This window comes from Onychostoma macrolepis, chromosome 19 (assembly GCF_012432095.1).
Source record: "Onychostoma macrolepis isolate SWU-2019 chromosome 19, ASM1243209v1, whole genome shotgun sequence".
In the NCBI taxonomy this organism is placed as follows: domain Eukaryota; kingdom Metazoa; phylum Chordata; class Actinopteri; order Cypriniformes; family Cyprinidae; genus Onychostoma; species Onychostoma macrolepis.
Window position 1 is genome coordinate 14,193,238 of NC_081173.1, and position 16,431 is coordinate 14,209,668.

Consider the following 16,431-nt stretch of genomic DNA (forward strand, 5'->3'; position numbering starts at 1 on the left):
TATTCTCATGTAAACATTACCAACTAGCCTATTTATATGTTTGCTCATTAGCATCATGCACACCTTTACTGGCATGCTGGCAGCTTATTTGGTGTGTATCGCTATTCATGCTGGTTTATTTTTGACATCAAAAAAGTCTGATGATTTCCATATGTTATGAATGCTGACGTGATTTTATTGCATTATCTGGTTTCTTTGATGATTTTATTTTTTTTTCCAATAGATTTCATCAGTTTTGTTGTTCATGTAAACACACTCATTAGATGTACCTTATTAATATATTTTAATATCATAACTAGGTTCTGTAAGTACGCATTTGCATAGTACAAATACAGCTGGAAAGCTTAAGTCATCTGTGTATTTTTCCTATTGTTTCATTATTACTGCATTTTCTGACATACTTGACATAGTGCTTGTCACATATAACAAGAAAGTAGGCATATTCATATGCAGGGTTCATATTTTTAATCTCTCTATAATTCTCTTTATACAACAATTTTCTTGAATTTGGTCATAATAAATTGACGACTTAGGCTCCTAGCGTTTATGGAAAGGTGTGTTTCTTTAATGACTGTGGAGACAGCATCTCATAACACTCATAACACTGCACCCCTTCTATGGTTTGGATATCATCAAGGTCAGAGTGAGCTCACATTAAATATTCATGAAGGGTTTTACTACTCTCATTCGGTTGTTTTTTGCCATCCTCTCTCTCTCTCTCACTGTCCCTCCCGTCGGATTCGGACCCCCTCCCTTCACCTTTTCCCTTTCTCTCGCTTCTCTTTCACACTCACAGCATTATCTTTCCTTTGCATCTCTTTATAGCTTTTAGTCCCAGCTGGTGCAAGTGACTCTGGTGTCTCTGCATCTAGCAACAAATCCCAAATCAGCACACACACCACAATGATGCACGTGCTTCTTCCCTCAGTCCCCGGCACCTTACCCCAGTTCCCTATTGCGTGAAGAATAGTGCAACCCTTGATAGCAGGGCAAAGTGATAACAGAGAGTGATTGCAGGTGGATGCTGGATTAGTAAAGGAGAGCGAGACTGAATGAGTGAGCATGAGCGAGAGAAAGAGAGAGAGGAGGGGGGAATGGGAGGTGCTGTATCAGCCAGGCTGAGCCAGGACGCAGTAGCCGCACAAGCAGCGCGCTGAGCTGAGGGATCTATTGTTCCTCTGGCTTTTTTATTTTTTTCTCCTCCACTCAGACCTCATTCTTCTCCACTGACCCAGAGAACACAGTGAAGAAGAAATAAAAGGAGGGAAAATAGAGGAGTTAGTGGAGAAAGATAGAGACAAGTGGATTACCCTTTCCTGGAGGAACCTCGTACAGAAGAGTGAGAGGGACAATAGCAGGCACACTTTCCCCTGTGCCGCATCTTCTCGTGCATACATCTCCTGCTGAGTGTGTGTGTATCGTGCGGGTCTGTTTGGCCAGACTTGAGCCGTGTGGATCTATCTGGCCGGGCTGAAGCCATGGGGCTGGCCAGCAGGGTGGCAGGAAGAGGGGGCACTTCAGCAGGGGCTCTTGCCACCCTCTTCAGAGTAGCTCTGCTCTTTTTTGGGCTTTGGGATGTCCAGACGCAAACAGTCGCCAACACAAAACCCACTTACATCTGGCAAACAGGTATGGCTGTTTTATCTAATCACAAGTCTATGCTGAAAACCTTAAATGTTGATTAGTTTTTCTGAGTGTGTTCTTTTGTGCTCACAGACAGGCTTGTGATAAGAAATTGATGCTAACTTCACGCCAGAGTCGAAATTAGATTGTCCCAGTGGAAGTACATTCACTGGAGGTTACTTTTAATAGGCAATGATATATTTCATTGTCCCTTTTGGGGTAAAGACATTTTATAAATAAATCCCAGCACGTAGTTCTTGTCAAAGCATGTGCTGTTGCTGAAGACTGCTTGATATTTTCAGAATGTGTGGGATGGTCTTAGATTCCCTGGCAAATCACCACACTTTTATGAATTGTATAGACTCCTTAGTACAGCCTGCAAGAAAAGAGGCATGGATGATTCTCTAAAGCAAGCTCGAACTTGATTAGTGTGATTGTGCAATAATTAAGCATATGAATATCCATGCATCGACCGGGAATAAGCTTTCCAAAAGCAGCATGGTCAAAATGACTAGTATGATGCCTTGGGAATTCCTTTCCCACAAGGTTTGGTAGGTGAAGTACCTGCAGAGTCATGCTCTGGTAAAGATATGTGTTTGGTTGAGCAGGTGTCTTTTTCTCAGTGCTGTTGGTGAGCATTACTTGGTTTTTGGATAGTATCAGGGTACAGATTTGTCATTTATGGGACATCACCGGCAGTGGAAGTGGGGGGTTGGAATAGGCTGAAGGGGGGTGAGTCTGTTTTGGGTACATGTTGGGATGGGGTGGGATAGGATGAACTGGGATGCTGAAATGGTTCCTCTGGTGTGGCCACAGATCGATGGGTCATTTGGCCAGGGTCTCAGGCGGGAATGAATGCAGAATCTTTGGATCAATGAAGAGGGTGCAGTGGGGCCACTGGTGTCCTGCTGGAGTTGATCAATACACAGCTTCACGGCTGGACAGGAGTGAGATCCTGCAGGATCAATGGTGAATTCTGAACTCTCTGGTCTAACTCAGAAGGAGCCTGATCAATGTGTGGGGTGCAAATCTGGAGAACTAGGTGTTCAATAGATCCATGGATCCAAGAAATTGGTCTACATTCTTTTAAGAGCACACTATAAAACATCTGCTGTTTATTTGACAACTCAAGGAGAGGAGGTTAATTTTAATGCCATTCTTTCTGGCGAAGTGACTGTTACTTTTTTGTTTTCACGTTGATCTGTTTGTTTAGAGTAGTGTTGTAGTGGTACTGGGAATCTCATGGTAGCGTGGTGCAGTATCCTGCCCCCACTACTGTGACTGAGTGCAGGAGATTAAACATGGGGTGAGGGAGGACAAGCAGACTGGCTGAAGCAAGTTAACCTACATACAGCAGAGCCTCACTTTCGCATTTACCATAAATACACACATAGTAAGTCCTAAAACTCAACCCGAGTGTTTGGAAAGTGCTTGACCTCAGAATCCCAAGCAAGGCCTGTTAAGCTTTCGTGGAAAGCATCCATCTCCTCCTCCTGTTGTTGTTGTTTTTTTTTTCTTTGCTTCCAGTTTTTCTATAATTTACTCAGTATTTTTAGTGTTTGGATATGTAGGGACACACAGGGAAAAGCGGGATGAGACTTGTACAACAGTGTCAGCCTATCTACAGGGCTCATATGGGACCAAATCCGTTTTTTGATGAGAGCACAATAAATTTTGTGGCTATGACAAATGGCCCTGGCAGTGTGCATCAGTACAGAGGCTGATGTTCACCAGTCAGCAGAGAGTTTATTGTAGGGAAAACATTTTCTGTAGTTCACCTTGGATGGTCCTAGATGGAGAAGGGTGGCAGAAGCCTGAATTTGTTCTGTGGCAGCACTTTTGACACTTATGCAAAACATAATTTCATATTTAATCAGATGGAATACATTTTTAATGAGATATGTTTTGAGATATGTACCTTGACAACACACTGCAACTTTAAGTTCTCAAAGCATCCTCCTCAGTTTTATTGAAACTAGGCTACAAAGTGACTTTGCTCATCTGACAAATCAATACATCAACACCAAATATGGCCACCATGTTTACATATCAATAACCTATTGGGTCGCCAGAAGGCTGCTCATTTCACATTCAAACGGGGCATTTCTGAAAGGTACAGCAGCAAGAAACTCTTTAATTTTAGACTCTAAGAGTGGATGGAATCCTGCAAGCTGTCAATCATCTATAATTTATTTCCGACCTGAAGGATTTGACAGTGCAGTTTGTTTTTACATGTCCCTGTTTTCAGGGCTGTGATGCTGTATTCGAAGACTCTAGGGAAGTGTCTGGCCCAGTTTATTGCCTTCTATCTTCCAATGGTACCCCTTTTTAACACCATTGCTGTGAAGGCCATATTGGGATCATGACTTCATTTTGTAGAGTTTATTGCAAACAGTCACGAGTTTTGATGCTGCTTTGTACAGTGTGTCGTTTAACTGTATTGCTTTCTCGTCCTGGAGTTTACCTCTGTATGACCGTCACTCTCCAGGGCCTCTATGTGGGCCATTCTCTGCCCTACAGCTGCCTGAAATAACACACACACTCTGATCTTAATCGACAGGGTTGAACTCTCTCCCTGGTCAGCATTGTGCGTAGCAGTGGCGTACATGTGGGAGGAACCTATTGAGTCCAGCAGGACCCTTCCCCCTATTCACCCCTCCCATCCAGTCCAGCAGATGAGATGCCTTTTATTTCCTCTGAATGTGTGAATCTGCCTATACTGCCCCATTCACTAATGTCCACCCTTCTGTTTCCTTCTTTCAGCACCTTTCACCTTCTTCTTCAGCATTCTTTTCTTTAGGTAAACCTTTGACCCTGTGGTTAAAAGGGTCTTGGAAGGGCATGTCAGTGCAGGAGAACATTCAGGATCTATCAGTGGCAGGAGGCTAAGTGTCAAGCAGTTAATTCAAACATTTTAACTCAGTCAGACTTCAATACCAAATACACCACCTGAGGACTGCGCAACAAGACTCTCTTTAGACCGTTGGATCCTGAGGAGAACGCATCCATGTGCATCTTGGCTTCCTCAGTGTGTTCTGATATGGCTAATCGTGGAGAAAAATAGAGGAGAAAAACATATGGAAGTGTGCAAACATTCCCTAGGCGATCAAGCTGTAATTATGCCCAGCCATCAGCCTGAATTTTGTGTGCAGAGTCAGACGCAACCATTATGAGGAGGGATGAAATGGAGTTCACTTTCGGATTCATCAAGTGCCAAATTGCTGCTGCTTGTCTGGGTACTTTACTTGAGTATGGTCCAGCTGCTCACAACAACCTGCCTCACAAGTGCCGCCTACCCGGAATGGTCCGCCTCACACAAGAGCCTTGTCACATGGCTGTTTAGCTGTCTTATGGTTTTTGTCATTTTCAGCGCTTCTCCTCTTTAATTGTGCGTATCAATGTTCTCAGTCCTGGCAGTTTTGCACTAGGTCATCTCCTCCCGCTGCCATTTGTTTCTTTAGGTTAGCATCTGTGTGCTCCCTTGCTCTTTTCTTCTTCTTTCGTCCTGGAGAGCGAGGGGAGAATCCTGATGAGTGCTCGCCAAAAGATGACAAAAGACAGACTGACAGCGTGATTTGTTCCACTTGCCCCCTTCTCTCTTTCCCTTTTCTTTTGCTCACACATTCACGCTTGCACTCGCGCACCTCATTAGTTTGCTAAGAATGGATTGTCGCCTGCCTGTGCATGGGGGAGCGGTTGTAATTACCTGGGTGTGTGGCGCAAACCCTTTTTTCATATCTAAAGGCAGCTTTCTGACAGAAGATGCTGAGAAGGCAGCTTCTGTTTTTTTTTTCTTTTTCTTTTTTTCACTGACAAATTTGTATTCCTCAGACATTGCATTTATTTAAATAGTCCGTACACCAAAGAAACTGATGATGATTTAGAAAATTGATGATTTCAGACATAGTCAGATAAGCTTGTAACAGATGACAGTACTAAATACATTAGCGGAATAGCACAATGTGTTCCTGATGCTTTTCTCCTCTCTCTCTTACTACAGCTCACGTTCCTGCAATAGGCTGCTTAGCTCTCCTGAAACGTGCAAAGAGATTGCACTCATTATGCTAAACCGCTTTAAATCAACACCCGAGTCATACATTTCCTGTCCAATGCCACCTATAGAAGGCCTTTCTTCGAATAATTCTACGAAAGAGCCAATTTGTGTCTTTATTCTCCCACCCATATACATATGCCAAATGCATTTCCTATTGAGGGAAGTTGTGTTTGAGATTGTGGAAGTTACAGTGTGTATGTCACTTGCTCATTTTCCCATCCCTTGCTACGTTACTGTATGTCTTAGACACACGCTTGTGTGCCAAGCTTGTCTCTGAGGAGCTGAGCTGAGCAGTGCCATACTTTATTGCATAGCGACTTTTCTGATGGAGATATAAATAGCAGACAGGTTGAGCCATGCAGCAGCTCTAGATGCGTGCTACAGACGCTAATAGGAGAGAACCTGGTGGAGGTGGGAGTGAAAGATGGAGAATAAACAAGAACAAAAAGGCTGTTTGTCATCTTAGTTGATTCTTTGGTGGTGCGCTAAATTTTCTCTGCATGCTTGGATAAACGCATTTGTGCAGATGATCGCTGTCTCGCACACAATGAAACACCTGCAGCTTTTGGCATGGGCGGCACAAGTTGGCACTGTAGCAGCAACTAAATAATACCTCTGATAGGTAACCTCAAGGTTTAGTCTGATTTTAATTATAGTGGCAGACAAAAAATATCATTAGGGATGAATGAGAATTTCTTCATTAACGATACTCACACACCCATTTGCAATGAATTAACACACGCACACACAAATGTATGTGTGTATATAATATATTGTCTTCATGGCTGTGTTATTGTAATTTTGCAGTTTTGCACTTCTGGTCTTGCTTTCACATTTGTAATGAGCAGAAGAAGACTTTTGATTTCAGCCTGGTTCACCGTTGGGAGTCTGATGTGAAAGCTGAGTGTAATAATTGAGTTTGGGTGTGAGTGGGATTTTCCTGTCTGTCTAATCAGCTAACCATAATCTGACGTGACCTTTTAGAATCCAAGAAGCGTTAAGATTGCATGGCAAGTTGTAGGAAGTTTGGGATCTGTAAAGTATCAAGCTAGCTAACTATATGAATATTTTGAGTGTTACAGAGCCCCTTCACTGTGTGTGTGAGCATAAAGTCTGAATGTCAACCGGACAAAATCACTTTAAACTGATCATCCTAAAATGTTGAAATATATGTGTAGGCTTGCATAATTACAACATTTATTTTACTTTTAAAACACAATTCAAGGTGTTTTATTTTTTATTTTTTGATTCAACCTAAATCAAGTCTTCATAATTTCAAAAAGAAGAAAGAAAACAATATCAAATGCAAAACGCATTGGGAGAAGTAGCAGTATGTTGATGTGGAAAGGTTAGCATCTCTCCACTCAAATGGTAATTTGTCAAATATCTACTTATTCTGCCACCCACTCAACACCTTTTATTTTCACGTCCACACACTTACATTCTTATTTTCACTTCCTTTATGCTTAACATGCACATGTGTTATTTATAGTGGGGATGGGTGGGACATTTTTATCAAGACAGATTTTGTCCATAATACATGAAATTGCTTGCAAGGGTGATTTTATCTAACACAGAAAAAAGCATCTCCATTTGTAAAGCAGGAGTTTCTGCAATTTTGTGCTGTTAGTTGTGATTTGGCACTAAATTTCAAGTTGTTAAGTTGTGGTTGTGGTTGTCATCAGTGGCTGAAAGCAAAAGTGTTTGTTTGTTTGTATGCGTGTATGTATTTGTGTATTTATTTGCTTATTTGTTTTTGTTTATTTGTTTGTTTGTTTATTTATTTATTCATTTTATTTTTTCCCTCATGCAGACACAAACCCACTACACTCTAATCAAAAGCTAATCAATGCATGTCTCCAACAAAAATCTGGGGTTGAAATTTGGCCAGTGCTTATAGGTGGATCTCTGCCAAAATTCTGTGAATTGTTTTTTTTTTTAAATCTATTTTTTCATATCACTTTATTTTAATAACCTAGTAGAGATACTTCTGTTTGCTCTTCTTTTGGGAACTTAAAATAGATCATTCTCTTGGAAATAAAAGTAAGAAGACAAACATTAGTGAAAAGGGAGGGAACATTTTATCCATGTCATTTTTCATGGCCAGTTCTGCAGGGCTTACTGTAAGTGAGTTACCAGGGACCCTCAATTCATCATAGTTACGCCGAGCACTCAGCCTTACTCCCCGATGGAACTGCCCCCAGACTTCCGTTTTCCCACAATGCACCATTACACAGTGCCTACCTCATTTGCTTTATTGCTTGTTTTGTATTCAGTGGCTGAACGTGTCCTGAAAGTGAAACTCTCTAATGTAAATTTATGTAAAATGATTGTATGAGCCCATCAGCTTGAAACAAAATACTTCAGTACAACTTGAGGATCTTGAGAGCCTCATGTAACAGTATTGCAAGTGTTCAGAATACTTCACTGAGAGTGATATTGCTTCAGTCACATTTATAATGCAAACTCCTCCATATAATGCAGTCAGTATGTGAGTGGTTATGAGAGATTAATGTGTCTTGACAAGAAAACTTGGTGGAAAATTGGCGGAAAATGTCTGTTATTGTTTCAAAATGGTTCAATTATTGGAATTTCACAGTAATCCAACCAACTCCTAATCTTTATGTATGTCACGCCAATGCTTTCACACACACACACACACACACACACACACACACACACACACACTGCACTTGTGTCGTTTATATTGCATATCAACTATAATGTTAATTCTCTAAAGAACTACATAAAGATGTCATATTTAAAGTACAGGAGATGAAGAAAAATAGTCTGTGACAGAGAAAGAGACTGTTTACAATAACCTAAATGGTAGGGATTTAGACTAAGTCCAGCATTACTCATATATATATATAAATGCTTAATGGACTGTAGATTAGATTATTCAAAAACATTATTTAGAGCATCCTAAGAAGATTTGTAATTATACTCTATTGATCTACGCCCTTAATGTATACTGTGTTTGTACACTACGCCTTCAATAATACTGGAAATGGTAATGTATATACTGGGTATGAGTATGTGTAATTTATCATTTTCCCATAGGCACACATGGACGTTTCCATAATATTCTCATAATCTAGTTATGCAGCGTTGTGTATGATGCTATTTGGGGTTGTTTACAATGTCCAATGCCTCATCCACAGCTGCGGCAGCACACAGAGCAGCCCCTTGGATGATTCATGACTCACAATTGTCCTGTTAAACATGCTTTACTGGAGTGTTTTCTACTCACAACATGGAGCAGTTGTACATCAGATCATTTTATAGTGTTTCTAAAGTATCTACCAGCAAAAATAAGCGTTTTATTTTTTTTATGGCTAATATTAAAGGTTTCAGATTTGGTCTCTACTAATTGCACAGTCCAATCCGTCCTGTCAGGCACATAGCAGGGCACCTTTCTCTTGTTTGCCAGTTCATAAATTTTATTTGTGACATTGACATCAAATGTAGTGTACCATATTTGGATGTACACAAGCTTGCATGCTGGAGAAAGGTGCCTTGCTACGTTCCTGACAGGCTAGTCAGCACATTTCTTCAATGAACAATAAATCTCTGCTTATTGACACTTTTGTGTTTTACAGCATTCAAACATAGTTATATTTGCTGTATGGTTCCAAATGTGATTCATTACTTAAAGATTTCAGAGGGTTGATGGAATCGCTACACAACATGATGTATTTCTTTTGAGACAACCCTGCCACAATAGCAAAAACACGGTAACTCACTGGAACTGAGAAAATGGCTTATTGTAATACATTTGATATGTAATTTTAACACATTTTCATTGAATCTGAGCAAAATAAAGAGGAACTGGTTTGTCACAGGACTGATTATTATCTGAGACACGATTTTGCTAATAACTACATGTGTAGCCAGCGCCTTTGTATGGCAGTGCCATGCACCTTCTCCATCTGTCTCATTCATCCTCTTCTTTTTTGCTGTCCTCTGCAGACATCTGCCTTTCCACTTCATTTCCCCACCAGTCCTTCTGCAGTCACCCTCTATTCCATATTGGATGTTGTTTTGCTGCAGATGTTGTCTGGAAAAGTTTCCAAGAAACTACTGAACTGAGACGTGTTTCGGTGTCAGTTGTCAATGAGGCGATGGAACGGGTTTAATGAAATCTGATGTTATGTTCTGACAGCACTCGTCTCAATAGGGAAATGCTGGGCATATGTATACGAATCGAGGTTGACGTCCCTCTACCAAGGTTATTAAGCCCAGCTGTAAAGTTTTTCAGCCTAGTTGATTGTTTATGGTGAGGACTGGTAAATGAAGTCACCGTGGTCTGCACAGTGCCTTTATCTTTGAAGTGATGTAGTTTGTCATCTGTTGAATGTCCAGGCAAACAGGAATTAGGCAGTTTGGCATTATTTTCTCCCATGATCTCTGAACAAAAAGGCAATCAGGTGTCGCAGTCGCAGATATTTTTCACTATACCAACTAAAATGTCTAATGTTGTTATTGAATTACATGAGTGAATTTTGTTATCCAGCTTTTTTTCCCCAAAAGTATAATCAGTCATGGCATGCAGCGAGTTGGCTTCAGTCCATTCAGGAGCTTGATTGCTCAACTGTGTGTTGTTGAGCTCTACTCCCTCCACATTTCCTCAAGAGCAGCACTGGATGAGTCTCTCCAGATCTGATCATCAGCATTCAGGAAGTGTTTGTGTGTGATAGATGCAAGTCACACTGCATAGTGCCCCTTGCCAGCTGTAGCCCTGACTGTTTTGGAGGATGTAATGAGGCACGGGATGACTGAAATGTTGGATCGAGGTGGTTCATGTATATGATGAAGAATTACACACATATATTTGCTGGCTGATATGACAGTTGTCTTGATTATTTTTTTGATAATACTTTTTACTAGTCCTGTGAAGCGATTAATCGCGATTAATCACATCCAAAATAAACGTTTTTGTTTACGTAATATATGTGTGTGTACTGTGTATATTTATTATGTGTATGTATAAACACACACACGTACAGCATATATTTGGAAAATATTTATGTGTATATATTTATAGTCATATAAATTATATATATATACATATATTCAATATATAAATATAACATATTTTTCTTAAATATATACATGCATGTGTGTGTATTTATATATGCATAATACATATACACAGTACACACACATATATTGTCTACAACCCGAATACCGGAAATGATGGGACGTTTTTTAAATTTGACTAAAATGAAAACTAAAAGAATTTCAAATCACATATGCCAATATTTTATTTACAATAGAACATAGAGAACATAACAAATGTTTAAACTGAGAAATTTTACAATTTTATGCACAAAATGTGCTCATTTCAACTTTGATGCCCAAAATTTCGGGTTGTAAACAAAAACTTTTATTTTGGATGCGATTAATCACAATTAATCGTTTGACAGCACTAGTTTTTACACATGCGCTATTTGCTGTCAGATTGATTGATTTTATTTATTTATTAATTTTTTTGTATAAATGTCTAATAATAAGGGAGTAGTGTTTGTTTGCCCCAAATGAGGCAAGTTGTGTAGTCCTAAAGACAATCTATTCTATCTAGGAATGACAACACTTATTTGTCTGACAACATTTGTTTTATTTTGTTTTGTTGTGTTCGTGTTTTTCATTAGTTTGGTTTGTTTTATTTTATTTATTTTGCACATTTAAAGTTGCTGTAACAGTATAGGGACCAATTTCTCACTATTAAGCTGCTTATTAGCATTATTATTATTATTAACATATTGGCTATTTATTAGTACTTATAAAGCACATATTCTGCATGACCCTATTCTACATCTCTAATCGTATCCAATACCTAAACTTAACAAGTACTTCACTAACTATTAATAAGCAGCAAATTAGGAGTTTATTTAGGCTATGCAAAAGTTGTAGTTAATGGTTTGTTAATAGTGAGAATTGGACCGTAAAATAAAGTGTCACCAAAGTTGTTTCTCATGACATGCACTGCATAAAAAAATAAATTATATCAAATAAAAATAGAAAAATAAAAAAAAACGGAAGCACTTTGAAACAAGACTGAGGTCAGCCAGTCATGGACACACTTGTTGGAAAAGAACATTGTAATGCGGATGGTTAAATTCGCAGTGATGGAGATTGTAACGCTATTTCAGACAGACCCTTTCACGACAGAACATGGACAAAATGATAAAGAAGCTTGTTATAAATGTTTTGTACATAGAGGAAGCAATCAGCAGAGAGAAGTGGACTGCGCTCACTAAACACCCATCATCCAGTGCGGTGGGAGAGTTGGTGCGTGAGTGATGAAGTGTTCGCCGCTCTCATTACAGTGGGACACAATAGCACAGCCCTTCTTTTCGCCTTCGGTTCTCTCCGTGCCACCGACTACAATTCCAGCTGTCCTTCATTTTAATGGAACAGCACGGACAGCCCAAGAAAAATGAAGTCTACATGTCTACATACTACATCAGATCTCTCATTGTCAGAGAGAACCATGGAGAATCTAAAAGCCAATTTTTAAGGAAAAAATCAAACAAACGTGAAACATACAAGCAGACAACCGTAGCTCAATCAGCCGTCCATTTCTCTCCTTTGAAGTTCAGCCTCATTAAAAAGGGAAATAAGCAAAAAACTGTGCAGCATCAGCAGAACTCGGCAGGGAGAGAGAAGGTGATCCCGGTTTCTTACCACCACATTCACCATCCCATAGTCTGACTGGAACAGCAGGTGTCCTACTATAGATGCAGTTTGGAATTTCCTTTTTATGTGTGTATGTGTGTAAGTGAGAATCTGTTGGAATGATCTTTGTAAGAAGTATCTTTGAATCTCTCTTTTGATGAATGACAGTCTATTCTGTGCAACTCTAACAAGAGGTTATTCTCTAGGATTCCTTTAAAGTTAAACTCTTCCATACATTGATCAACACTGATGTGTGTTTTATTTTTTTTTTTTTGTGTTTGTTTGCTTGTTTTTTAATGTTGGGGCTGCATTTACTGAAATTTTGGCCAGACTGTTTTTGTTGTGGCTGATTGTAATAATAATAATAAATTACTTTATTATTTTAGTAGTAGTAGCAATGATAATAATAGTAATATTTATATTATGATATAATTTGTTTTGTATTTGTATTATTATTGGTAATAAATGACAATAAATTAAAATAATTAGAAATCTGTATTACTTTGTTTTCAAACAAAAAAGTTAATTTTAGCATCACAATTTTGTCACCTTGGAATTATAAGGTTCTGTCTGACATTTTCATCAAAATTGAGTTATTCTCATAATCTTGTTCTGTGACAACATATTTACATTACGTGTTTTTTTTTTGTTGTTGTTGTGTTTTTAAATATATTGAATGCAAAAACTTTGAAGCTCAATATCTCAAACCACTCAGAATGCAGATAGAACCTTACAATTCCAAGGTGGCGATTTATAAAGATAGTTTATAATGTGTATAAAAATACAAAACTTTTGATTTAGGAAAAACAAAAAAGCTTCTTGATGCAGGCTATTTAAAAAAAAAATCTAGAAAATGGAGTCGTTATAAATCCTAAATATAATGAATTTGAATGATCAAAATAATTGTGTGTGTGGTCTTCACTGCATTTTCAAAGTTACATTAATGAAGCTTGTTATATCTTTTCATAAGAAATTATGTTAAAATCATATTATTTTTATATTATATATTAATTATAAGAAATGTGGCACCAATATGGTGCCAAGATATATTGTTCATCCCTACTGTCGATGATAACAGGACGTTGTTTTTTGTATTACTGTATGTGTAGATACAAATATATGAAAATCTGTTGCCACATAGCATTTCTTTGTTCCTTACTGAATCATTCTTTTCTTCCCCTCCTCTTGTCTAATTTTAAATGATTGTGAATGGAGGTTATTTGTTTTGTGTGTGTGTGTGTGTTTGTTTATATGAGGTACACAGCTGGCTCTTGAGTAGTGCCCATTATTTCCTGTGTTTTTATTGCTGGCATACTAAGTACTTCACATTGACTGTTGAAACACTGCCCAAATTATTGCCCTCCTCTTATCTCCTTCAAATTTCTGACTGAAGTGTCGGATTCATTTGTTGTTGATTGCACTTCTTTAAGCCTGAAAAAGACATTTAACTTTTGTGATGCAGTTAAGAAGCTGCCTGTATGCTAACAAAAGCTATTCTTCTGGTTGACTCATAATTTATATTCTTTTGTGAAGGCGTTGTGCTGTGTGTAGCTTCCCGTATTTGTCCACTGCACACTGGTCCATCCGCTGTATACCCACGTGACTTTGCTCTGAGAGGTCAAAGGAAATGTCAGCTGTGTGAGAAAGCCTCTGCTACTCGTTTGATGGTATTGTAGTAGTATTGTGGTAGTTGAATTGGTTAGCCATACTGTTCCGATTTCAGAATATACTACTTAATCACAATATCACATACAGTCAAAGCATATCATCACATATTAAGATTTTAAAGATGGAGAGTTGGAAAGTGTGTTATATAAACCTAAACCTAATATAAAGGTCTCACGATCTCTAGATGAGAGTGGGATATTGGGGGCAGGTGTCTGTGAGCTTTCCGAGGTTGGTTTTAGCTGCCATTCATTCATCTCTGGCTGAAATTAAACCGCCGGCTGCCTCACTGAATCCCAGCCCCCTCTAACCGTGACCATCATCTCTAAGGAGCGATTAATGCATTGTGGGTAATTCTGGTTTGCTTGGATAATTGGGCACAGGCCTGGAAATAGCCAAACAATATTTAATGTGGTTTGAGGTTTTGCTAAAGCCATCTTTGTTTATGCAAGAAGAATGTGCTCAGTTGTTGTCATTCTTTTGCCATCAAGATTTTAAAGGATGTTGTTTTTAGAAATGGTTTTACCCAAAAACCATAGGTCAATGGAAAAAATGTCTTCCTTTTTAAACTAATTTTTTGGACCATCCTTTTTCAATTTAATAATTTCGTCCCAGATCATCAAAATGTAATGTTATTTTATTTATTTTTTATTTTTTTGAGTATCCGTGGTGCTTTGCATGTGATACAAAGTCTAATTTGAATGTTTTGTTGTGCTGTAACATATGTGGTGTCTAATCTAAGGACAGACCCCACAAGTTCCCAACAGTAATGAAGAATACATCACTAGAATTGAATTATCTCTCAGTTATGACCATATGCACATAGCTCACTGTGAGTGTGTTTCAAACCTCAGAGGAGAGCTGGGATTCAGTCTCTCACTCCTCTCCTGCTCTCTCTCAGCTCTTTGATCTAGGGATGCCGTACAGTTGAACACATCTCAATGAGGCTTTTACCATAAATTGCATCCAGTCACAGCAATTCTGACATGTTCATGAGTGCACTACCTCCTCTCCATTTGACCAACTGCAGCTGAAGGAAAATACACCACTGATGAGTATGAATCATGACTGAAGCAAATTTAAGTTGTTCTTTTCCAAATAGGTAGTGTATTTGAATAGATGGTGCCTTACTGATGGTATTGTGTCTGAATGGGGGACAATTCTTGCATTCATGTTCCAGCGGGAAATTACGAGTTTTTGTTGTTTAAGCAACAAAGGGATGGATTGATGCCATTAGTTCTGAAATTAAATGTCTGACAAGTACATACTTTTAGCCATGCACTGTATTTTCAGTCTATCCTTAAGCAATTAAATGCCATATAATTGCACCCATTGATGTTAATTAGATAGAAACAGGAACGCAGAATAGAAGTGATTGAGAGAGAGACAAAAACAAGGTGATTATGAGGCACTCGTTTGCATATTGAGGACACGCCATTGTATGTTTTAAAATGCTAGAGGATTCAGCACTGCATATTGTCTGCGAACGAGGCAACTGTATGTACTGTACTTTATTTATTTATTTATTTATTTGAGATTGTATGCTTCACCAGAGGAGATACTGAAACATGATCTTGACTATTCATTTTGATATTCTTTGTTTTATTGCCCTGTCTGCCACTTCCATTAGGGTCAGTGAACCATTGTAACTTGAGGCCGCAGAAGCTATTTCCCTCTTCAGGACATGAAATGACACTCTAGCATTAAATATTAACATTGGTTATTTTCTGACTGTCACAGTGGCCCCTTTAAAACCAATTTGTTCGAGCATGAGTTTGTCATTGAATCCCGATAATGTCAAAAGACTCTCCGGCTGAATGCAAAAAAAAGATGTCTTGGAAACTCGCTCTCGGCCAGTAATAGAGATAGCAGGCTTATGCATTGTGAGAAGAGATAAGGTAATCAGATGGAAAAAAGCATTTGACTTGTCATGCTTGACAGTTTTTACATTATTACTATTCAAACACTCCTTTAATAAAAACAATGTCCATCTTCTAACAGTTGGAGAGAAAATGTCAGGGATTTCTTGGCAGCTGTTTGCAATGTAAATTATCTCCAGCTTGCTTTATTTTTTATTGATTCTTATAGCTTGAAACATATCCTTATTGAATCATGCAGTGCACAACTGGCATCTCAGTGTCTGGTTTATTTTAATATTTACAGAAAATACATGGATTGCTCATTTTTATTTAAATATTCACTTAGACGTCCTTCAGAAAAAAAATAATGAATGCATCCAAACAAGTATTATGAGGGGTATACACATCTCATGACCCATTCTTCCAAAAATGGGTTACTGAACATAAAAAAGTTACAGCATATGAAAGACTCTCATAGTCTGCTTGAAAGGAATAGATTTCTGTAAGTAAATAAATATTTGCCTTTTATAGAGAATACTCTATATTCAT

General features: G+C 38.5%; 1 protein-coding gene across 3 annotated transcripts in view; it reads left to right on the forward strand.

Annotated features, from left to right (window-relative positions):
• Positions 1 to 1,175: 1,175 nt before the first annotated feature.
• The window catches only part of thsd7aa (thrombospondin, type I, domain containing 7Aa), a 124,356-nt gene continuing 109,100 nt past the window's right edge, over positions 1,176 to 16,431 (forward strand). For all 3 annotated transcript variants that reach the window (XR_009267418.1, XM_058754473.1, XM_058754474.1), the window contains exon 1: positions 1,176 to 1,629. Coding sequence is in view for 2 of the 3 variants with exons in the window: in XM_058754473.1 (XP_058610456.1) it covers positions 1,479 to 1,629 (151 nt within the window). In the remaining variant the exon portion in view is untranslated. The remainder of the gene's footprint in view (positions 1,630 to 16,431) is intronic.